At 38.6% G+C, this 26544-nt stretch overlaps 1 protein-coding gene across 2 annotated transcripts in view; it reads left to right on the top strand.

Moving 5' to 3' along the window:
• The first annotated feature begins 534 nt into the window (after positions 1-534).
• The window catches only part of LOC149214282 (light-harvesting complex-like protein 3 isotype 2, chloroplastic), a 34163-nt gene continuing 8153 nt past the window's right edge, over positions 535-26544 (top strand). Inside the window, exon 1 of one of the 2 annotated variants that reach the window (XM_089392248.1) lies at positions 535-1047. In XM_089392248.1, the coding sequence (XP_089248374.1) occupies positions 693-1047 (355 nt within the window). In that variant the 5' untranslated portion in view covers positions 535-692. The remainder of the gene's footprint in view (positions 1048-26544) is intronic. The other variant, XM_089392247.1, reaches the window with a different exon arrangement.

Here is a 26544-nt window from a genome sequence, read left to right as displayed (position 1 = left end):
TATATACTTAAAAGTATGTTTACCCAACCATGATATAATTGTATACACTTTATAACACTGCACTTAAAATATGTTGATAATATTTAAACCATGCCTTTTTGAATTAATGAAAAAGACAAATACAATTTGATTTATTTTTATAATTTATTATAATGTAATTATATTTTAAAATTTGTTTTTTATATCTGTCAACATTAAATATGATTAAACAAATTTGTTTGTACTCGCTGAATAACTATTGTTTCCTTTATGTGTATCAACAACCAATGAATTTATTTTTCAACAATAAAAATAATTAAAATACAACTCAATTTAAAAAAATAAATCGAACAGTGGAGGGAGGGAAGATGTCAGGTCAACTTAACAAATTGAATTTTACTTGTGGGACTTCGGAAATGCATTTAGAAAAATCATAATTAGCCATCCTGTCATGTAGTGACCCTCACTAGAAAATCATAATTCGCCATCCTGTCAGTAGTAACCCTCACTAGAAAATCATAAATCGCCATCACGTCATGATATTGGGAGTCACTATACACGTATATTTCTCTCTTTAAATATATATATAGGGACATGCAGATGAGTGGATCCTGGACATGTGTATTTTCACCTGGTTTTGAAATATAGTGAATGGAGATTACAATCATCATAAAAGATATCACCTCCCAGAAATTGTCATTACACCCTTCAGCATGGCAAGTTTGTTGCAGTCAACAGCCTGCACAAAACCCCTTTCTTTTCTCGACATTTCCAACTCCAGGTACTTGCTGAAAGCCAGGAAACTTGAGCAATCCAATTTTGGAAGCACAAGCTTGAGCATCCAGGCGAAGTTAGAAAAAAATGGAATAATAGCTACTGCAATAAGTGCAGCAGGCCCAGCAAGCAGCGATTTGGAGGGGAATACTTCGTCTTTGCAGACAGAAAGGGAAGGGACTGCCTCGAAGTTTTGCGGAAAATTTCAAAACCCAAAGTGGAAAAATGGTACTTGGGATGTCCAGCAGTTCTCCAAAAATGGAAGAGTTGATTGGGATGCTGTGATGGATGCTGGTAAGACCCTGAATCTAACTTGTTCTATTAGTTTTATTTTAGTAAAATTGGAAACCTTTCTTTCGATTGCATGCAACAATAAAATCGAATGGGTGTTAGTAAGTTGTGAACCCAGTTCAGAACTTAATGGCTCAATGGTTAATAATCTTGTGATAGGGATTTTGCGAAAAATTCTCGTGTTAGGAAAACGATGGTTAGAATCTATGCGTGCATTATGTTAAACAATATATAGTGCTGTGAACCCAATTCAGGACTAGTAGTCTGTCATTGGTTAACTCTGGCTTGCATGACAACCATGGTTTCAATAAATAAATATGTGAATCTAGTTCACAATACATAGGACACACCTTCAACAGAAGATGAGCTTCGTTGGATATTGATGGGAGCGTTCAATATTATACAACAGCAAATACAGGCAACTGCATAACATAAAAAATACATCTGTCCACTAGGACTTGCAAGGGTCTACATTTTCTTCTTTTTTCTTGCAAGTGCTTCAACCGGCGAGCTGGACTGCAAAGAGCGGATTTCTTTGGTTTAGGTGCCATGTCTGAGGGGTTTCTACTCTGTTGCTCGGGTCTTACACATGGCCGTGTACGGTAGAAACCTGCAGCTTTTAAGGTAATTTTATTAATATATCTATCTGAAAAGTTGATTCTGTGCCGCTGGAAGTACTTATTGACCTGCCACGTGGGTCAAAGTGATATCTATGTGGGTATATATAAAACCACCTGAGTTAATATTTTTCCATGTTGAAGCCAAAGGGCTCCTATCATTCCTGTATCCATATGTTGTACAATTTTGTTAATTACCATTCGCAAGGTTGATATGTATGCCTTGAGTTCATTAGGAATTTTAACATCAATCTCATGGTTGGAAATTGAGGCTAATGCAGTCTTTAACACAGCATGACAAGATAGAAGAGATGTCCATTGAGATATTATGTATTGTTATTTTAGTTATACATTGGTGTCCATAGGAGTATAAGTTTGTGGAGGCAATGCTTTCCTTGATAGGCCATAATTGATATTTGAGGAGTAAGTCCTTGAAGTACGTGAACTTCCATCAATGGGATACTTTTCAAGGAAGGTGAAATAGTCTTGGAGCAAGTCCTCTAAACGTAGGTGGATATATTTATATAACAGAAATTTGGTAGTCACAGTTGAGGAAAGTGTACAAAATTATTTGATTCAGTAATCCAAGGCAAGAGGAAATTTTGTGTATCATTGCACAAAGACATCAATCGAATGCTTGTTCCAACAAAGGTGATGAAGCGCCCTAAGTAAATATACCATTTCACCCACCCCAATAAAACCAGCTAAATTGAAGGATGAAGTCAATATTAAATGAGTTTAGGTTTTCATATTATGTTTTTGATTTGAGGTTTCATACATATTTGGTCAGGCTATTGGCAGAACAAACACAATTCTCGTGGGACTAATTAATAGTTTGTAAAAAATTAGAAACATTAATGGGTATGAAGGGATCTATTTTGGGGTTTTGAGTTGAGCTAGGTTTTCGTTGCTTATGATGAACTTTGTTAGTTTTTGTAGCATTGGATGTGTTTTGGCATTGAAATTTTGTGGAGAGGCTAGAATACATGAGATCTCCAAAACCCATAAATCGTTTTTGGAAATTCTGCCTAGAAATGACTTAATTAGATTATTAACCAATTTTTAAATATTTCCTAGGCCTAAGTCTAGGGAGCATGGTTAATTAATCAATATTAATTAAGTCAAGGCGCAAATGATCTAGAAACTCACATGGATCGATCTAGAGATGATCCTAGCCATTGATTAAGTTTTAATCTTCGCTGTTGGTGCTCCAACAGAGGATTATAAGAGGAGGTCGATGTAGTGATGGAGAAGACACTTGAGAGGTTCGATTTCTGAGTAGATCGATTTCCAAAGTAGCAACAGTCTTGCCGGGGAGAGAGCTAGAGATCGAAGTAGTGAGAGGGGCAGAGATAGTGAAGCCGGAGGAAGATTTCCATATCTGGTGTGTGCATTTGTAGAGAGGCAGAAGAGCCACAGAGAGGCTGACGCTGGGGCAGTGCAATAGCCTCTAGAGGTAGTTTAGATTCTGCTGGTGAAAAGCCGAGTTTCAGTGCTAGAGGCTGGACAGAGGTTCCAGGGGTCAGGAGAAACATTTTCCCAGACAACAACATACTAGACGGCTTGAAGAGAGGCTTATCTAGACTGAGTGCAAAAGGGACTCTGCTAGGGTGACGTAGAGCTAGTGTAGAGGCAGTTTGGATGGCTCACTTGGAGCTGCAGTCAGAGCCCGAATTTGCCTGTGGGGTGAGGAAAATCCCTCACTAGATTTTTTCTAGCATTTTCTCTGTAGAATTGCCGATATTTGGCATCTAGATTGTACTTAGATTATTTCACTGTTGCTTATTAATAAAACCCTTAGTTGTTGCACCTGTTTTCCCAAGTTGGGGTTTTTCTGGGGACATTTGTCCAAAAATAATTGTGTTATTTTTATGTGTGTGTGCTATCATTTCTTCCAACATTTATTCTTCCACAATTTTATTTATGTAGATCGCAGTGTGATTTATTCAGTATTTGCCGTAGCAAACAACAAATATAATTTTTTTAAATAAAATTAACAATTAGGAGAATAATTTCCAGTAGTTGCAATATGATTCCAATTTGGATTTTTCACATGGTATCATAGCGCAGTTGATAAGCCAGAGAGGTCAGAGGCGAAGAGAGAAGGAATTTCATTGTTCATTGTGGGCATTAGGCCGAAATTCCCAAGGGTAGCGTAGTCATTTTGCCAGGAGGCCAAGTTGCTTGAGGAGGTTCAATTTTTTTGAGTGTGGGGCAGGAAAATCCGATCTTTCCAGATTGAGTGATTCCAGAGGTAGAGGGAGCAGCTAAGATTTTTTGTTGAACATATCTCTAGCTGAACACAGTGGTTTTTGCAGCAGTTTGCTAGACCAGAGCCAACGTCAAGTGGAAGGAAGAAGAGCACACACAAAGGGAAGATTTTCCTTAGGGAACTTCTAGTCTCAAGAAGTTCGATTTTTCCTTGCAGATCAATAGTCATTGTGAGCAGATCTTCTCACTCTAGAAGGGAGTGCGAATAACTGAGCAACAACTGAGCAGAAGGAAAGAGGAGGTTTTCGACATTTTGTTGAGATGGCCACTGTTGGGCTTCGTGATCAGGACAGGTTGGATGGGGCTTCCAACTATGTCATCTGGAAGGCAAGGATGTCCTTCCTTCTAGATGAGTTTGGCCTGAAAATGTATATCGATGCAGTGGTAGCAATTCCCAAGGACGCATATTAGTTGAAGGAGTACATAAAGGAGATGGCATGGGCGAAACATTTGATCCTAGATGGTGTCTGGGATCATGCTGTTTCACACGTAACTAGTAAAGATACTGCCAAAGAGATGTGGGATGCTTTCTCTACGCTGTACCAGGGTACTTCCGAGAAATGAAAGATGTACCTAGAGGAGAAGCTGAGGTGTGTTAAGATGTAGAAGGGGGAATGCATAGACCCCTTCCTCACCAGGATTCAGGAGATCTGGGACCAGCTTTCTACTGTTGTGGTAGTGCCTCAACCCATAAAGCTAGTGCCATTGGCACTAAATAGTGTCTCTGAGGAGTGGTAGGTATTTGTCCAAAGTATCTTGGGCAGAGATACCTTGCCAAGGTGGGACATGATGTGGGCCAATTTGCAGCAGGTCGAGTTGAGACCAACTCTATTGAAGAGCTCCATCAGTGGCAGCAACAACGGATCGAAGCAGGTGAAGAAGGAGGAGAATGTGGCCCTCGCATTGAAGGGTCCCAGTCAGGGACAAGGGGAGCAAAGGAAGAAGAAGAAGGACCTGTCGAAGGTCAGGTGCTTCAGATGTGGTGAGCTTGGTCACTACAACACCCAACATTCTCTCAAGAAGAAGGACAAGGAGGAGAAGAAAGACCAATATGCAGCTTCAGCAGAAATCGATAGGCTTTCCTCCAGGTTGGAGGAAGACTTTGCTATGTTTGCAGATATACCCCCAGGAATGAGGTGGGGTGACTTGGTGCTATAGCTCCAGAGTGCTATGTATGGGCAGGATCCTTGAGGAGTACACCTCATGGATCAATACCTTGCTACAAGGTCCCACAATATTCAGTAGTAGGATGGATCAGTGATAGGTGATGCAGTCAGATGCCAGAGAGACAGTTGCAAAAACTAGTAGCAGTTAGATGTTGGGGAGCGCAGTGCAGAATCAATAACAACGCAGATTCTTCAGTGACAGTGCAGATACTAACAACAACCAGAGATTCGGGTGACAGATGCATCATGCTGATCACAATTGATTCAGTATTTTGGATGCTTTTCAGTTGCAGATGTTGCAGTTGCAACAACAACATATGAGAGGGAGTTGCAGTGCAGATGCAGTGTTGGCAACAGTTCAACAGGGTCAGTAGCAGCACAGATGTAGCATATATTAGAGTTGCGCAGAAGTTGGTGGGCAATATGGCCAAACATCAACAACGTGACAGGAGATGATACAGAGACAAGGTGCTGCTACAAGGTGTGCAATAGCACTAGAACACATTCCTCGCTAAGAGAGACTGTAAGCTTTTGTAGCATCGAATGTGTTCTAGCATTGAAATTTTGTGGAGGCTAAAATACATGAGATCTCCAAAACCTAGAAATCGTTTCTGGAAATTCTGCCTAGAAATGACTTAATTAGATTATTAACCTGTTTTTAAATATTTCTTAATTCTAAACTTAGGGAGTATGGTTAATCAATCAATATTAATTAAGTCAAGGCGTGTGTGATCTAGAAACTCACACGGATCCATAGATGATCCTAGCCATTGATTAAGTTTTAATCTTGGTTGTTGGTGTTCCAACAGAGGATTATAAGAGGAAGTCAATGTGGTGATGGAGAAGACACTTGAGAGGTTCGATTTCTGAGCAGATCAATTTCCATAGTAGCAGGAGTCAGTTGCTGGAGAGAGAGCTAGAGATCGAAGCAGTGAGAGAGGGGCAGAGACAATGAAGCCAGAGGAAGATTTCTAGATCCAGTAGTGCATTTGCAGAGAGGCATAAGAGCCACAGAGAGACTGACGTTGGGGCAGCGTACTAGCCTCTAGAGGCAGTTTCAATTCTGCTGGGGAAAAACCGAGTTTCAGTGCCAGAGGCTGGACAAAGGTTCCGGGGGCGAGGATAAACATTTTCCTAGACAGGAGCAGACTAGACGGCTTGAGGAGAGGCTGATCCAGACTGAGCGCAGAAGGGATTGCGCTAGGGTGATGCAGAGCTAGCGTAGAGGAAGTTTGGACAACTCAATTGGCGCTGCAATTAGAGCCCAAATTCGCGTGTGGGGTGAGGAAAATCCCTCACTAGATTTTTGCCAGCATTTTCTTTGCAGGATTTCTAGTATTTGGCATCCATATTGTACTCAGATTATTTCACCGTTGCTTGATAATAAAACCCTTAGTTGCTACACCGATTTTCCCAAGTTGGGTTTTTCCCAGTCATTTGTCCAAAAATAACTGTGTTATTTTTATGTGTGTGTGCTAGTATTTCTTCTAGCGTTTATTCTTCCTCAATTTTATTTGTGTAGATTGCAGTGTGATTTATTCAGTGTTTGCAGTAGCAAACAACAAATAAATTATTAAATAAAATTAACAATTAGGAGAATAATTTCCAGTAGCTACAATAGGATTCCAGTTTGGAATTTTCACAAACTCAAGCTATGAGGGAGTCATGTCATGCTGATGAGATTTTCAAGATTTGTTAATCTAGAAGCCAACATCAAGGTTCACAATCCCCAAAAAATTAAATTTTGTTCATTGTCATTCCTTGTTTCTCTCTAGTACTAGCATTTGCTTAAAAGGCATTGCATGCCATTTCAGCATGCATGTGGAACAGGTACCATGCAACTGCTCTCCTTACTTACGTTTATAAGTCTAGTTGCATTGATTGAAGCTAGGTGCATTGTACAACCTTGTACGAGGGAGGTGTGTAATGTTTGTGCCTAACATTGAGGTGAGAAGTGGACACACACACATACCAACGTAGATCCATCTTAACTCAAGATCTTTTAAGCACTGAGAGATTTGCATTTCAATTTCTTTTGGATCCATCTTGATGCTTGATAGATCCATACATAAGATTGATCTATGCTGATTGCACATGAGTCCTCTTTAGAGGTGCCATTTCCATTTATGATTTTGAATGATCAATTAGTGTGATGTTCCTTTGATGCCTAACATCTATCTACTATTTATGATAGTAAAGTAATGTTGGTATTTGCACATCTTCCTTCCCTACCAATGTGTGCGACTTCTATGAGATTTGAGTTTCTTTATAATTGTTTCTATTATCCTATATAGAATAGTGAACTGTTTGTTATAATCTTTTGTCTTTATCAAAATCTCAAGTAAATTAGTTCTTTAAGATTATGTTGGTAATCATCTTGTTTAATCTTATTGTGGTAATTTCAGATTGTTTTTCATTTTTTTAATGTATTGTCCCTTTACATCATTTGTTGATTCCCCTGGGTTAAGGATTTTCTTATCATCGTTTGTTGCTTATAGTGCTTCATTTCATTTTGCACTTGTTTCTGCATTTGGAATTCCTTATAATTTTTTTATGTAGACTGAGATGATTAATCAAGAATTATCATTGGTGAAAGAGTTATGGTTAATATAACATTTTTGTATGTTCCTTGTTAATAACATCTTTTAACGCTTTATCTTTCATTCTATCCAGTTCATCTTTAATTTCTAAATCTCGGGACTTCGTTGGCCCCTAATAATGTGACTTAGACATATTAGATCCCATAATTATTTACTTTTACAAATTTGCTTTTGTCTTAAGACCTTTAATGTGACCATAGGTGGATATTAGGGGCTCGAATCTTTATGCTTTTTCATGGATGCTTTTGGTGAACACAAACAAGCGACACTTTTTCCAGTATGAGAATTTATTAAATGATTACAACAATGAAGTGAGTATGTCTCATATGCTGGGAGAATTATTCTTTGACAAATCAGTCGTGGTTGGGGGTATCTATTTCACCAAAAACTATCTAAGACTTGCACCTGCTCCTAGCTGCAATAAACAACCTGGTTACATGAACCACTGGCCAACAGGGGGTGAACATGCTTATGGGATGAATGAACCTTTTGGGGAGAATAACAACATCCTCACTTTACCAACCAAGCAAGCCCTTGTTGACTAGAATCTGAATCTTTATGTTACTAGCCTAAATTCTAAATTATAATGATAAAATTTGAAAAAAAGACTGAATGCTTGCTTGCTAGTTATATCGAATGTTCATTTTGTTGAGAAATCTAGGGCAGCTAGATTAGGTGTGATTTCTCTTTACTTTGATAATTGCTTGTGATGTTTTTTACTTCAACTTGTAGTATTTATAATTAGGTTCTTCTTCTTTTGATTATTATAGTGTTCTTATCATCAAGCAACTACCGAAACATAAAGATCAATAGAACAAATGGACACAAGATGTAGGCTGCTAGTCAGGGCCAAAACCTCTCCTAGAGAAGAAAGCCCACACAAAATTCTTCTCTTCTTATAGATCTTCAAATGACAAATTCCAAGGCCCTTCGACCCAAGACAGAGACCCTTCCAAGACCAAGTCAACCTTACTTCTTGATGAGCTTTCCTTCTCAAAGTCAAAACAAGTCAGAGAACTTCCAACAACAAATTTCGGCCCTCCAGCAACTACTGCAACTTTAATCCTCTAGTAACTGCTGCAACTTTGACCCTCCATTAACTGCTGCAACTTCACACATGTGGGATAGAGAGGCTATTTTAGGCTTCTTCCTTCCTTTGCTTAGCTTGCTTCTTCTTCCTTAGTCAAAGGGATGATATATCTTGCTTTCTTTGATCAAAGTTTTCGACCTTCTTTGGAGATCTATAATTTCGTTCTAGCAGCTTTAGTAACCCTAGTTGCAACTCACACGTGTGAGGTAATAGAGACAGAAATTAGGTTTGTAGACTTCGTTCTTCCTTCTTCTTCGCTATCTTTTTGTACTTCTTGTCTTTCAAAAATGAACTTGATTGATAATCCAAATGAGGACTAGCTTGCTCTTATATATAGCTGTTCTAGGAGTGCGAATTGCCCTTTATGAGGCCGACTTCTTCTTTGCGGGTCGACTTCGTCTTGGAGGGATATTTTGACACATTTTGACTCAAAATAAATTCTTTTGACTTGTTACAAGATGCCCAATAGGGTCTATTACATATGACAATGACAATTTTGACTCTATACAAAGATGACAAATCCTAGAAGCCCACAATGGGTGCTTTGACCTAAAATGAATTGACTTTGAGCATGAAACCCCATGCTTTATAAAATGATAATAATAAATTTCTTTCTCTTTTACATCAAATATGTAAAATCAAGAGTCTAAGATATTATGAAGACCAAACCTAGTCACACATTTCAACACATTTGTGGTGAACTTCAATGATAAATGGGAGGACAATGAGCCACAAATGCAATGACAATGTGGCAGGGATCGAGGATTAGGAAACAAATGACCATGATGTGGATACAATAGATGGATGTTTAAGAGGAGAGATATGGTGAATGGATTTAGAATAGATAATAGAGATCAGAATTTTTTTAATATTTTTTTGTTGGTTGGTGGGGTGGGCGCTGTTAACATATGTACTTATTTATTTAAACAATCTAGATATAAATGGTAAAGGGAAAGATGGGTTTGAGATTGAATAAGTAGGCAAGCAAGTAGAGGTAGGAAAAAATGACATAGGTTTGTAGGATTAAAAATCAAAAGGAAAAAAAAGAATGGTAGGAGGAGAGGGATAATGTGGATAATAAGTTAAGGGAAGATCACACTGAACAAGAAATTCTCAAATGTTAGTTTATTATTAGTATGAAGTTATGAACTTAGAAATTCCCTTATTGGAAGGAATGCTTGTAGATAGAGAAAATTGTTCTTTCTTTGAGGTGGTTATAGCCAAGTGGATCAAGGTAAATGGATTGTGAATACATGATTGAGAATGGTGTAAACTTCACATGTGGCCACAACCATCTCATATTATTTCATTAATGCAGTTAGTTGATGTAAGTTTAAGCTATGCTTAAGGCTGACTTATTCAACTTTGATATATAGGCTCAATAACTAAACCCTCATTTGCATATAATCTCTTTAATCATTTAACTAAGGCTCTCTAATGCGAGTGTTTCAATCCTACAATGACTGCATCTTTGGCATTCTCCTGTAATTAGCATATTTTCTCTTTTATGTGCATGTGTGTATCTCAAGTATAACAGACTCATGCTTGGGCAACTTTATCTCTCTAGAGCATTTTTATTCAGCACTAGCGCACTTCTGTAGTGCTGTCTTTTATCTTTTTACTGCAGGTTTTTGGGTTGGCATTTTGGTTCCATTTGATCTCCTCTTTCTGTTTGTGATCTCAACATGGTATTGTAGTGGTTGTGAACCTTCCCTATTCACTTTGCTACTATTTTTAAGGTGTTTGTTGGCTGTTCATAACTTCGTATACTGATATTCTGTCATTAGACTTTACATGTAAAATAAGCCCCAACTGAAGGAATATCAAGGTTGTTTCATTATGTTTTTTTTGGATGGAAAGATGCTTTATTACAGCTGTTTGTGCCCATCTTCTCTGCTAACTATAGAGATAAGCCACAGTATTGAGTTGAAGGAAAAGAATGGCATAAGATCTAAATCAAACCTTGTCAAGGGCCACATTAGGAAGGTCTAGGGTTTCTTGAAGAAACATTGTCCTAACCTCTTTGGGGTCCAGGGAAGAAGGAGATAAAGGGAGACCCCTCACTTTAAGATTTAGCTCCCTTGCTTGCCTGGTTCGCTCCTCAATGAGTTTAGTTTGTACTACTTCTTCAACCACTGAAAAGTGGGGAGGGCATCCTTCCCTCAGACGACCTGTGCCCATGAATTGATGTGTTTAAAGGTGGCTTGTTGAATTCTGATCTCTTCTAGTTTGTTCTTGAGGTCAAGAATTTATACATGTAAGGCATCATGCATGGGGTGAAGATCTTCTTGCACTTTGCTTTCCTTTAGTAGTTTCTTGAGGGAATGTTTTCTGACTCCACATCTAAAAATCTGTTTAAGAGCGTGAGTATTTCCCATTTTACCTATTTTAGCAATGAGGTGAACTATGAATTTTGGAAGCCAATAAGATTGGTTTCTATTGAGAGGACTACTGTGCTCTTGGATATAAGATTGCTACCTTCTATTGGTTGTTCTGACATTGGTTGATTTTGTGAGGCTTGCCCCATTGATATACCTATAGAAGAGAGACGCTCCATTTGCCCTATGTGTCTTTGTGTATTTGGAAGGGGGGAGCAAGAATGGGGTTTTGGGAGGAGTGGAGGAGGGGGAATTGATAAGAGGGGGGTTAAGGAAGGTTGCAGGTGAAGGTGTGTGAGATTGTGCTGAGGAGGAAAGGGAAGGGGATGAAGGTGTGTTGGGGGAGAAGGGAGGGAAAGGGGGAATAATCAAGTAAGGGTAGGATTGCTTGACAACTGACATGGTTGGCTACATGGTGTAGAAACGGGGACCCATTCGAATTGTGAGCAAGAGTTGGATGACATGTAGGCAAATAGAGGGCGACAACTCAGGATAGAGAACAAGTGAGTAGGGCTCAAAAATGGTGGGTAGTTTCGTGCTCGGAATAGGAATTGGACTATGTTAGGGGTTGCATGATTATGGGCCACAAGTCAATACCTCAACATGAGAATAGATAGTTGTCATGTGTTGATGGGCTTGCAAGCTAAACCCTTAGCATTGAGTGATAGACTGCGAGACAATCTCTAGAGAGAACCTCTAAAGAAAAATCATAAAATGAAGAATTCTTTCTATCCCGATAACAATGCATGTTCCACTATCAAGTGTGATGTAGACTTGTGATTTTCATCACATGATAGGTTTTTCATGGGTGACATATACACCCCCTATTGTTGCTTGAGATGGTGCATGGTTCATCTTACTTCATCATGGTGATACATGGGATGCTACACATTGGTTTGGTAGTTTATATGGTGGATTATCGTGGTGCTTGATTCTCTCTTCATGGTTGAGCTTGATTTTCATATGGATAGTCATGGCATACTCTCTGGTGCTTTGATATTGTTGGGTGGTCCATCTATTGGTGTCCCTTATGTATTGTGTGCCTTTTCTTCATGGATCAACTTATTTGATGATGCTTGCACATTTGTCTCACATTATCAACCTTGTCATCATGATATTTGCATATTTGAATGAAGGCTTGGTCACGACATTGATATTGTATGATGAGATGTGGCTCTTGTAGAGGATTGCTCTAACTCTTGAAGTGTCTATTATGATTCTATAATGAATCATGATGTTTGATGCAATAGACAGCCACTTTCTTAGAGCACTCACCCTCTTGCACATTTAAATTCGATGCTTACTAATTGATCAATGCTGATGTGATGGAGCGACCTAGGATTTGGGTTTCAAGGCTAACTTGGCATGGTTTTGACACTATGATCTTTGAGGAGTGCTTCATTTCTCTCATTGACGACTTTATGATGTGTACACTTTGCAGATTTTATAGAAAGTTGTTTGCCTTGGGAATCGTGATAGGTGCCTTAATAGTTGTGACAATGTTTGCCTAGGGTGTTGTGAACCATGTATAGAGAGATGTGACATTTCCTAGGGCATTTTGATGTTTCCTAGGATGTTGTGAGATGCATTGAGAGCTGTGAATCTGCCTAGAATGTTGCAATATATTTGTCATGAGCCTTACATGATCAATCTCTCTTCAGTAGATATGATATCGACATTTTGGCATGTGATTTATGTAATTTCAGCCTATATATGAGGATTGATGGCATTATATGTGCCTTAGGGTTTGATGTTTCTATCATCACTTTATGATGGCATTTGATGAGATACACTTTTTTCATGGAGCACTCCATTATCTCATGATATTTTATGTTTGCACGATATGTTGGAGGGGCCAACCCATTCCTTGTTGCACTACTATGCCCTATTGCTAGAGGGCTTGGTTTACTTGTCTTATTTTGATGTTGAGATTGCACTTTATGATGGGCTTGCACTTCCTTTTCATGAGCACTCCCTTGCTTGCACAATGTGGAGGCATTTCTCATGGATTAAGGCTAATTTATCATTGGATAGAGGTTGTTGCAGAAATGTTTAGGATGTTGGGGTCTTTTGATGGCTTGTCTCTTGGTTTACGGTGTTTATTTTATGCTTGTCAACCTCATATATGAGATCCACTTCACTTTTCTTGATCTATGGATGGTTGTTCCACTTTGGAGCCACACGTACAATTGGAGGGTGTGTTGCACATATTTTGAGGGAGATCTAGCTTTAGCAGTAGTTATCTTTTGATAGAGTGCTTGAAATGCCACTAGATTCATTCCTCTAGATGCATAATTGTGGCGAGATTTCCAAAATGTAATCATAATAAATATTAAAAATTACAAAAAAAATTGACATAGGAGAATTTTCATTGCACCTTGACCACCTACTTGAAGATGTCCCACTATTTTGAAACGCGGGACACATCTCCTAGAGGGTGCACATGTGGAGAGAGACTCATTCACTATTTTTGGAGGTTGTTATGGTCTGTCCCTCATCTAAAGTATGTGCCCTTTTCTCTAATTTTATTCTTGGAGGTTGTTGTAACTAACTCCATTACTTTGCTATTATTTGACTTGTATATTGGAGTTAGTTACTTGCGAGCTATATTGTATTGTTTTTCTTGGATATTTTATCCTAACCTCTTGGAGGAAATCATGGATCCCAATAGATCATTGCTACCTTTAGTAAGGAAGTTGTTGAGATGATTATTTTATTATTATTCCTTGGAGGACTAATGGATCTAGGAAAAAATACTTGTTTATTGTGAAGGTAGATAGAGTTGAAACCTATATAAGGGTTTACTCTCTCCATTTGTAAGGTGTGAGTGAAAGAGCTTGCAAGTTTTGGAATAAAGTTGTTTTATTTTTTTCTAAGCTTTGTGGAATGGATATTCAATTTTGTTGAAATGTAGCATATATTCGTGGTGTATATAGTAGGATTTTTGTTGCAGGTTTGGATTGTCAAAATTGATTTGGGCACCATAGAGGAGTGGTATTGCTATGTTGGAGGAGATAAATCCTCTTTGTTGCATTGTTTTAAAGAGAAATAATCTTGCTCTCTAATTCTTCGAGAACAACGGCATAGTTCGATCTCTTTGGGAAAATAACACGCTCAAATTGATTTGGAAGTGGTGCGATTCTTGAATACCCTTCCCTTTGTAAAATCTATGATTTTTGGCTTGCTAAATCTAGGACTTCTTGGAGCTTGGTTTGACAACCTTTTTTGTCCTTAGATCTTCATAAGAGTTGCCCCCTCGAGGTTTCATCTTGACCCCATCGTCCAAACAAAGCAAGGTGCTGATCTTCCCTTTCATCCATTACCACAAAATATAAAAAAGCCTTCAAAAATTATTTCTGTCTTATAAGCTCTCTCTTGCTCCCATTCTATACTACAACACATTAAGCTTAGTTAACCATAGGGAATTCCCCCAAGGCTAGATTTCATCTAGTCTAAAGAAAAAATGGCAAGGCTACTAAGGTGATAATGGGTAGCTTTCCTAAGTTGCACTTGGAATCTCACAACTTGTGCTTAGGGACTTTTGCACCAAGTGAGAACCTGGGAGGTAACACAGGGCATATAGCATCTCTAGTAGAACATAAGACCTCAAGCATTTTGAATCTCTGTCAAGATGAAACCTAGAGGATCAAATGCCACAGATGATTGAGCTGCTTCATTGCCATATTTTGGGGGATCACATGACTGGGAATATGGCAAATTGGATGGGTTTGTGGAGGAGTGTGAGTTGTAGTGGAACTCACATTGCGGAAATCTTACTCCTGCACTTACCTACTCATAGTAAGCGACATGGTATTGAGGATATCTTCCACCTGATCTACCAAAAGGTTCTTTCCATGTATCTATTAGGACCAATACTTTTTCCTTGACATGTAAATCTTCCTTTTCCTTTACTAGCTACACCATCTCATGCAACACATCCTGCTCAGCTACTTGCAGATGAACAGATTCACCACAGTTCTTTATCAAAGGTTTTAACAACCATTCCATAGAACTTATAATCAACATCTTGTTTCTTCTGTATCTGTCCACGAAGTAGATTGCCACTACTATCCTATAGCTAATTGTTGGCTAAGTAAAGTCAATGTTCATTCCAAAGAAGGCCTAAAAAATGACCTTGTTCTTTTGGTGGCAGCAATAGCTATTCATTATTGTTTTATGTTCATGCTATTTGTATTACATTGAAAATGTGCATGTGCTCAAATAATAGGCTATGGCCACAATCATAAAAATAACCACCCTTTTCCCTAAAAAATACATGCTTAAGGTTCCAAGGATGTCATAATTAATGACAAAAATTTGACTATGTATCAAATTTTGGCTTTTCTAAAGGTATAGGCATTATCCCTTGTGTTCTACCATGTCATCTTTTGCCTTCTCTTTCATTAGTGTTGAATCTTTGTTAACCTTTCATGGGAATTTGGAAACAATGTTAAAGGGTCCCCTTATTTTGCAAAATTAATACACATGGTTTTATACTTAATATCACAAAATCTAGCACTGTAGTGCAAAGCCTTTCACAAGAGCTAAGAAAAGTGTAACATTGGAAGTGTTATCAATGTCACCTCAATAACCACTTCTGTCGTTTTAGTGAAGGATGAGTCCAACACAAAAGAGGCTTTCTTAGTAGCTTCAAGGAATCCTATAGCAAGAAGGTTTCATGTCTATGATCTCCTATATTAGCTACTCAATATACCACCGCTAAGATATAATATTTCAAGGTGAGAACAAGATGGTTAGTTAAAACATTTTCCAGATTTGAGTGTGTGAAGTATTCAAGAAATGTATGATATTTATCAAGCTGAAATAGGTCAAGAGGGTACCCGAAACTCTACAAATTAAAGAAAAAGTTATGGCTTTCGTGAAACTTATTTAAAAGATGATCAACTTCAGCAATATATCAAGTTACAACAGCATTAAATATTTCAGCCCTTAAACAAGTAATTAACCAGTGAAAACTAGGGCTGAAAATGCAAGTTAAACTAGGGTTTATACAACTATAATTTTCTGAATATTAAACGATATATAACATCCTCAACTGCAAGGCGTTCAACCCTAAAAAGGCTGGAAAATAAATCAGCAATACAAGTAATGATAATAAGATGAATTATCCCTACCAAAGCAACATGGTGATGGGAGCTCGCATTTGGTGGAAGTGGCTCACTGTACCGTCCACTCCTTGGGCCAGGCTTTGGAATGCCAAATATGCCAACAGTCGACCAACAGAAGAATTAATCCGAATTTCAGAAGTTAAGACAGGTTCACTAATATGGAATGCAGCCAAGCAACATAGACTCTTAATACAGCAACATAGCTTCTGGGAAGTGAAAAATGGAAACTCAGCACGTTTTTGGGAGGACTCATGGCAGCAACAACCCAAATTAAAGGACTTACTACTACCCCATCAAATCCCAGAACAGATCCTGCAAATGTCAAGCACAGTCAAGCAATTCTGGAACCCATCCACCATGCAAGGAAACAGGCAATGGAACAGTGCGGAAAGCATATTAAGCCAAGGAACGGAATTAGCAAAGAAGACCCTAGAAACAGAACTATCAAAAAGAAGAATACAATATTCAGAGGCGATGGATGTGCTTAGGTGGGGATATGAAGAGAAAGGAACCTACTCTACAAAGGAGGCTTATCACATCATCATGCAGGAGCACATTGTTAAGGACCCTCTTTGGCAGAGAATTTGGGACCCCAAAATCTGGCCGAAAATCTCCACCTTTCTATGGCTTCTATGTCACAATAGAATCCTAACATGGGACAACCTCAGAAAGAGAAACTTCCATGGTCCCTCCTACTGCTCCAACTGTAAGAAAGAGGAGGAGACCGCTCAACACATTATGAACTCCTGCTCGCTAGCGCACAAACTCTGGGAAAAGATCAGCTTCAGGTGTCAAAAGGATGGGAGGACTTCAGAAGATATCATCGACAATATTCGAAACTGGGATCAGAGTCCGTTCAAAAGCAAGCTTCTAAACTCCCTTTGGAAGCTAATACCAGGATTTCTTATGTGGACATTATGGAAGGAGAGGAATCGGCGCATCTTCAAAAATCAATCTATGAATGAGGAATCCCTGTGGATCACAATATGTCAAAACATAAGGGAGACCTTACTTCTACAAACTTGGTATGAGGAGGACTTCCCCTCAACCCCACAGGAGCAAACCATATGGACAAACTGGAATATACAGTGGGATCAAGCACTAATAATCAAGGAAAAAACTTCAGTCAAAAAAGCATACCGAATAAATGGACACCTCCTCCTCGGCATATGTTCCAACTAAATTTTGACGGCGCCTCTAAAGGGAATCCAGGTAAGGCTGGATTTGGGGTAATAATCAGAAATCATGCAGGTATACCATGCCAAATCTACCTAGGCTAAATTGGGTGGGATACCAACAACTCTGCAGAATTAGAAGGATTATGGCAGGGCCTTCTCCTAGCTCATAATCATGGATTCTTTCCACTTGTTATTGAAGGAGACTCGCAGATACTTATCAGCATGGTCACCAAAATCCTACAAGGATCCTCCTCTAGCAAGGTAAGCAACAACTGGAGGCTAGCAAGTCGATTACATCTAATTGAAACTTGGCTCTCTACCCACGGGGCAGTCAATCTCAGACATATTCGACGAGAAGGGAACAAAGTAGCAGACCTACTGGCGAACATAGGAGTTGAAAGCGGAAAGGCTATACATACAGATTCTCTCTCTTTGCTAGCTAGTGAACAACAGATTGGGGAGTATAAGGAAATGGTCAAAAATGAAATGATCCAGGAGAAAGAAACGCACCCGGATGCGGGTGTTTTCCAAGAGAATTAATGGGCTCATTAAGTTTCGCCGGCGCAAGGACCAGCCAGGTGATGAATGGGGTCCGGATCAAGGCTCACAACAGCCGATATCTGTCCCGCATGCAGATGGCAATAAAGAACTCCTCAGACCGAGAGATGGATATCAGAATGGCGCCTCCTGCTCCCATTGTTCGTCCCCCGATCCGCAGCTCTTGTCCGCTGCAGGCAAAGTTGGCTGGTAGTAGAACAGCCATTGGAAAACGTTGTTGGCACCTTAGCTGCATAGACTTGGGAAATGGCCTCCATTTCTCCCACTCCATGCTTTGCCCTCTAAATTCTGCTCAAAAACCCTGTTTCTGCAATCAATCCCCATCCCCTGCTAATTCTCCGGCTGATCTGCTTCCGGTTCTCACCAGGATGGTTAGGGAGCGTATGAGGAGTCGTTATGGAGGCTCTCGGGGAGGCAGAGCGAGACCTCGAACTGTGCGAAGCTCGACTCCCCCTTCCTCTCCACAGAATCAGGAAGATGAGCCTCAACCCAGACCTCGGCTCAGACACTATTCTTATGCAAGCAGAAGGCGCGGGCGTGGAATGGCGTCAAGGGATTCGCACAGAGATGCTGGGCTCCATTCTGTAATTTCACAGCAGCGTCCCGGCTCTGCCTCTCACGCCACCCATTTCAGGTTCCATAGTCGGCTGAACAAACCCACTATCACTGCCAAGGTAACCGTCATCTTCACTGAAGAAGAAAGGTCGGATAGCGATCAAGGGACAAGTTCTGAGGAGCATTCTCCAGACATGAGTGACCAGGATCTAAGTGATACGCAGGGGGAAAATTCAAGGGAAGCTAGTCAGGAAACCAAGCTTCGGAGACTGTATGGTGACGATGAGCATGCAGACGACTCTCAACGGGCGGGTGGCAGCTCTGCAGGCGTGGCTTTAACGGTGGAGTGCGCTGGCAGCACAAGAGACACTCAGAAGGTAGAGGGGCCTACAGGCGATGCTGAGAAGAGAGCAGTGGAAAACACGGAAGATGATTGGGAACTGTATGCGTGTCCCGTGGTCGAGGAACCTCCTGAGGAGGAGCCAAACAACTGAAGCCTTCTGGCATCTGCAGCCACACATGAACCAAATCGGCTTCAGGCAGATCACGGGTTGGTCCAATCGCTTGATATTTTTGCGTATGATTAGCAGTATAGTAGTTATGTTAGTTTGTTGTTATGTCCAGTATAGCTGAGAAGCACCATCTTGCTGGGTCACATGGTTGAATTTTGGTGTCTGTTATGTCAGTACAAAGTAATATGGTAACTGTTTTTGTAAACTCAAGCTGGTTTCCCCAATCTGGGGCAGTTTCAACTGTTTCGATGAACACCAGAAACAGAGTTTGAGGCGGAGCCTCGGTGTATTATATTTGTACATTTGTAATAGAATTAAAAAATGATAATAAGATGAATTGACCATAGACAATGCTCAATAACCCTAGACGTCTAGCTATCTATCGCTGAAAATGCATGTTTTTTTGTTACAAACTCTAATTTAACCCTAAAACATAAAAGAAAAGGCAAAATTTAGGTTTTAAATGATTGACTATTGGGAAGTAGACTAGCGCTTGCAATTAGTTTTTGGGCTAATGGAGTCAAAACCATGGACTCTCTTGAAGGTCAAGGACAAATATTGGGCGATACCTAAGGTTTTCCACTACTAACCTTAGGAGATCCTCCTATAGGGTGATATCTAGGGTTGTTCGCTACTAACCCTAGAAGATCCTCCTATGTCCTTTAACAAACTTTCAAGGCAATATTAAGGGAAGGTTCTCCACTAAAAGCCTTCCCAGGGTTTGCAAACAAGAATAATACAAGGAAAAATGCACCTTCACCATCTGACAAGCACATTCACACTACAAATCCACAAAGACTTAAAAATAACACTTATTATGTAAATGAAGGCTTATCCATAAAACCCTAGCCAAGAATCATCTATGAAACTTGAAAAAACATCCATAATTCATCTCTCCAAGAGATCACATAAGTCATTAATTTACAACTAGAGAGAAAATATAGAAGTAAACAAGTAGTAGTAATCATCCACAAGTAGCCATAAACAAATGAGGTGAGTGCTCCCCTTATTTATATGAGGAAACCAAGTGCTTTATCTAAGGTTAATACCCACTCAAAACCCCTAAAACATAATAAATCCATGATACAAGGTGGATAGGTCTAAATGCCTACCCCCAGAAATGCCTCTATAATGAAGATACAAAGATAAAACATCAAATTGTCCTCCATAAATGCCACACATGTGAGTATAATAGGCTCATAAAGGTGATGTCATCTCCAAAATAAGGTAGATATGCTCCAAAGGTCATGTTTCTCCCCAAAAGGTGCAATGCATAATCCAAAAGTCATGTCTCCTTATCAAAAGATGCCTCATCATCACCAATCATGCTAGGTTGGCTCAAATGAATGTCACATCATCATAAAGGTGGAATGTTTGCCATCATCATCATGACAACATCAAGGTAAAGGGCTCCATGACCTCCCCAAAGAGGTTTATCATCATCAACAAGTGCAACATCATCATGTCAAGGCTCAACACAATCAAGGGAGTGTAATATCATCAAGGGTGCTCATGCCCTTTCCAAGTTACATATCAAGCTCATATGTGCAATGTCCATTGTCAAATGAATGATGGAGTGTATCAAGCAAGGTGCCAAGTCATTACATGTCTTAGTGTTCATCATCTAGCCTTGAACATCCATCATCAAGTCCAATGCACTCCAAAGGGTGTGCAACATCATCCATGAAGTGTAGGAGAAGCATCATCAATGTGACCATGTTTATGTATGCATCATCATCAAGCATGGTCTCAAATAATCAAGTGAGACCAATCGGCAAGCATATAAGATTCAATGTAACATAAAAAGCAAGTCATATTTAATGTAAAGGCCATGTAAGTAGATCACATTAGTTATCTTCTTGAAGCGTCACATTTGCTTATGACTTTATGCAGTTTTCAAAATTTAGGTATGGGAGGACCATCATAGAACTTGTTAGGTGTGTCAGTGCCCAAGTAGAGGAGTATTGCCCAAGATACCCATCAAGGTGTCTTTGACATGCAAGGACATGTGTAATGGTAACTCCATCGACAACTTTATAGAGGGGCGTTTCATGCATTGATATACCCATTCCTCAACACTGTTTCTTTCTGACCCTTTCTTGCCTCTTTCTTTGTAGTTATTACTTTTGGTTTGCAATCTCCCTTTTAGGGTTATGCCTTCCTTTGCATTTAGGGGTCAGGGTAATTCAATTAAATCTTTTCTCTAGGTATACATCCAATGCATTAAAAATTGGGGTGATGGCTTCATAGTGACGGGTAGAACTCAAGATTTCTTGGATTTTGAATTTATCATTAATATCCCTTTTACTTTTCTTTTACATCTTGAAATTCATAACATGTTATTTTTATTTTTTGTAATTGCATTAACCTTGGGCATCCTAGTCTCATCTTTCCATAGAAGTATGAGGTATGGACCTTTTTGGGATACATGTAACAACCAACCCAAAAGATACGACAATGGAATGGGAGGTAGATGACATGTGATAAGTATGGAAGGGCATGGATACATTACCCTTGTCAAGGCCTTCCCAAAGCACCCCTTTTTTGCAAGATTGAAAACACTAGACTAGAATACAAATGATGGCCACCAAGGTGAAACAAGGCAATAAACATAACTTCCAGGCATCATGATTCATCATTTGACTTCAACCCATGATCCTTATCTAAATGCCAAGTACATTAAATGTAAACATTTCATATGAAACAATGGCTAAAATACCTCGTGTGTTGGGTTACCATCATCATCCCTGGGATGGCTAAAGCGCACACCCATTTTTTTTAGGGGACGACGGGTTGGGGAGGAAAATAATGCATCCCCATGATGGCTAGAATACACCCAAATTTTTTACGGGACGATGGGTTGGAGATGACAATAATGCATCCCCAGGACGGCTAGAGCGCATACCCAAATTTTATAGGGGACGACAAGTTGGGGTTGACAATAATAAATGATAATAAAATATAAAAACTTTAGAATTCACTACAAACATTTGTAGTCGCTTCAACCTTGTAAGCATAGCAAGCTATACTATATAGTATTATGCACAAACCTTGCATTTGCTAATTCTGAAAAAGATTGAGCACTTTGAAAAAGGGCTATGTGACATTCTATTATTGGCTGCTAGACATTAGTAGAATGGAGTTTAGCTTTAGGAAACTTAAGTGTAACTGTTTGCAATATGCAATAAGGTTCATGAAGGGTCTATGAGATAGAGAACTATCTCTATAGCAACTTTTCTTCCTCATATTTCTTGTTAATGATGATTATGTTAAAACATAAAAGACATTCCCTTCTCAATAGGTTTTGCATATTTTAACAATTGTGTTGAAAACCACTATAAAACACTTGGTTCTGTAAAGAGATTAGATTCATATTTCAGATTAAGAAGGTGATTGAATAGGAATTTATGGAAACATTTAGTACCCAATATGAGCGATTACTATTTGATTGTTTTCACAATGCTTGAGGTTGGGATGGTGGATGCATTGGACTTGAATGACTCTTGTAAATCCATGTAGAATATATAAAAGCTTAGATGAACAAGAGAAACACCACAAGGATCATCCCTTTGGAATGTTGCATTTCCTTTTTCTAGACATGGAGACTTTGCATGTTGTAATTTTGTTGCTAAAAATATAACACGTAAATCACCAGAAACTCAAATCGAAATCCATCAGACAAAACCCATGTTTTGAGTTGCAACTTGTACAATAGATTTAGATTTAGTGCAATACAAAAGCAATGGATGGGAAAAATGATTATATTGTCCAATCATCAATGTCCATGATTGTTGATACTTGATACCTAATCTTTAAGGATTGAGAAAATATTGTAAATATGAGAATAAAGAAGATGAAGAGACATTGGAATATGAATTCCAAGGGTTTCCCTCTCCTTGTATATATCAATGATTTTTCTTAATGGAAAAGTATCAATTTGTGGAGTTACCAATACCTGGCTTGACATGGTATCAGAGCGTAGGTCCACAGGTTTAATTTAGTCTTTTCCCGCTCAATAGCTCCTCTGCTATCCGCTCTCCCTTGACATATATTTGCATTTTGTTTTTGATTCCTTGAAGTTTTGCAGACCCTCCTTGTTCCTGTGGATGTTGGAAGACCAAACATTCATTTCAACGTTGATACATTGGCAGGCCAAGCACCTGCCAACTCTTAACTATTGAGTGAAGAAATGAATTTGAGCTATGAGTCGTTGGTTCATGTATGATGGTATGCGTTGAGCCTTTTGTTCGAACATATTGCAGAAAGGGATAATATAAGAGTTAAAACTCCTAGTGCATTGGTTCATTTCCGTTCGATTCACCTCCTCTAGCAATTGAAGTTTATATATGCGTTGGAATGGAGCCTTGAGGTCCGTGTGTAACTCTTGGTATGTGCGTTGGAATGGTGCGTGCTTTGAGCAGTGAGTAATGCCTCTGTGCTATATTGGCTTATATATATATATTGGTCGTTCTATTTAAATATATAGTGGATTGTTTATATGTTGAATTACATACATGTCGTGAACTGTATGCATTGAATCACATATGTTGTGGACTATTTATGCTTTGAATTACATACGTTGTGGACTATGGTGAAGGTCATTGCTTCATTGTTTATATATAAAGCTATCATTGCTTATATGATGGCATACGTTGGTTCATGTATGATGGTATGTGTCGGTTCATATTTAAGGTACGTGTTGGTCCATATTTGAATTTGAGGCATGCATTGGTGGTATATATTATATGTGCTGGTCCACATGTGATTGTATATGTGAGTTGGTTCTTGAGTTATTTTGAAGACAATTGTAGATTGTTGTATGATGGGTATTTATTATTTACTGAGAAGTATTAGATCTTTGTTGCAAGTATTTAGAGCACAGTTCAAAATTTCATTTAATAATGCATTCACTCATCTCCATAGTTGGTGTAGTTCTCATTGGCAAATAGAACTACCATGAATGGTCCAGAAAGATAAAGAGTACCCTCATTTTCAATGAATTTTGGAAAGGAGTATGTGAAGGAGAAGATGGGAATCCTCCTGAAAAGCCCACATCTGACAAAGAACTCGGCATATGGGAGAAAAAGAACAACAAGGCCTATGTCTTGATTGCTGCATCAGTAAATGAAGAGGTGAGTCGTCACATTGCACTATTTACAAATGCATTTAGTGCTTTAAAGAAGTTGAAAGACTTATATGACTCACACTCTGAGCTTGAAGTAGTCCAACTTATGATCAAACTCTTCAATCTTGAATTGAAAGATGATGATCCCCTTGCCTTAGCCTCTGAAATCAAAGCTATTATGCATGATATAGAAGCTACCAAAGTTAAATAGATGTTCCTCTCACAACTTTTGTCAAGGCACTATATCCCACATATTCTCATTATCTTGAATCATTACAAGCTAGTGGCAAACTTAAAGAGATTTCCTTTGACTCTCTTGTGGAGAAGTTTGTAGAAAGAGAGAAAGATTTTGGGAAGAATAAGACAATTGCTCAGTCTTTTGAAGAAGTTGTGTGCCTTGCACAAAAAGAGAAGAATCAGGCACAAGATTCTTCTAGAGGAAGAGGTGGCAAAAGAGGACGTGGAAAGAAGAATAACATAGGTAGGGGGGCAAACATTACCAAGGAGGAAGACTTGATCTTCATTGTATACGTTGCAACAGAAATGGACATGATGCTTCCACATGCAAGCTCTCTTGGGACAAAATCAGACAAGAAAGAAATGAAGAGAAATGCAAATCACTAGATCCAAGAAAAGGTAAAGCACCTGAATCCGCTCATTATATTGTGGCACATTGCAATATTGGAGTAATTGAAGACTTGTTTAATGCTTCACTTGCTTCGTGGAAAGATGCATGGTTGCTTGATTCAGGAGCAACTTGCCACATGACCTTTCAGAAGGACTTCTTTGAAGAATTCAATGACAATGTAGATGGAGCAGTCTACTTTGTAGACAAATCAAAACTCAAGCCATCTAGACTTGGCACATGTTGAAGAATGTAACTAGCTTCGGTCTTCATAATTTTACTTGTCAAAAATAAAATTTATTATTAAAGAAAATGACTTATTAAAGCATGGGTTTCATGCTTGGGTCAATTTTTTCTCAGTCAAAGCCTCCATTGAAGGCTTCTAGGTTTTATCTTGAGCCATTAGAGTCATTGCCATTTTTATCATTAGAGGAAATTTTGGCCTAAAAGTGCCCATGAAATTTTCATGTAATTTCCATGTCATAATATGTAAACCAATCGAAATCCTTTAAATTTAAAAAGAGGTACATGTAAATATTTTGGAAGGAAAAGAAGAATTTATTTATTTATTTTTTTGTTGTAAATTGTTTTTTTGGCTTATCTCCTTATAGGTTTACTCAAATTTCAAGTGTAGACACTTGTTGGATGCAAAATTAAATTTCGCATCCAACGAGTACCCATTATGCATACTTTTGAGAAGCCCCACATTGATAAAAATCAATTTTCCACCAAGTTTTCGGGACGTGGGGGCGAGGGAGCGAGGATATGCAGGGGCGGCCTATGCAAAATCTCCCCACCAATTTTTAGGAAACGTGGGGGGATGTCGGGTCTTAAAAACTTATAAATATAAAAATATATGATATATCATTGAAATTTTAATATTTATAATGTAACTTTCTTTATCATTATATAATATACAACACTTACATCATGAAGGATAAATGATAAATCGATGAATCATATATTGAAGTCTGAAACAAATTTAAAACAAAAAGCATGATAGTATATAATCATACATCATACATGTAAGTTTGTAATTGTACAATGTAACTATTAACAATGTACAATGAAAATAAATGTTTTAAGTTTTAAGTTTAAACCATATTGAAGTTCAAATTATGTGTATTGAATATTGAAATAAAAGTCAAGTATGATACATCAAGTGTCAAATTTTTATAGAGTCAAAACTCATGTCCAATATATCATATATCAAGATTCAAAATAAATTGAAGTCTACAACTGAAGTCTGAAACAGAAAAGCAAATGTGAAAGGAAGAGAGGATGACTGAGCAGAGTGATATCATGAAAAGATGAAAAATGTGAATTGAATATTGAAAATAAAGTTTAAACCCTTCTTAGTTCATAAAAATTAGGATTTTTTTGTTTCATTAAAAAAGTTTTCCATTTTTGTCTAGGGAAATGACCCCTCACGACCCCTTTCGCCTAGGAAACAACCCCATTTGGAGTATCCGACCCCAAAAATTGAGGAAACGCCCCCTTAGAAGTTTCCATGCATACCCTGCTTTTTGGGAGCGTGGGGAAACGACCCCTAGTCGTCCCCAAGTCCCTAGAGCATGAGGGAGCTAGGAAACTTGACCCTCAGGTGGAGGGACGTGACCCTGTGGAACACTAATAAAAATTGAATATACATTAAAAAAGCATGTTGAATGCACTTTTTTAATGTATCTTCAATTTT

This window comes from Pinus tabuliformis, chromosome 1_1 (assembly GCF_031772625.1).
Source record: "Pinus tabuliformis cultivar Carrire ecotype Pingquan chromosome 1_1, CPIR1, whole genome shotgun sequence".
In the NCBI taxonomy this organism is placed as follows: Eukaryota; Viridiplantae; Streptophyta; class Pinopsida; order Pinales; family Pinaceae; genus Pinus; species Pinus tabuliformis.
Note: the sequence above shows the minus strand (reverse complement) of the source record. Positions and strands in the feature narration are given on the sequence as shown.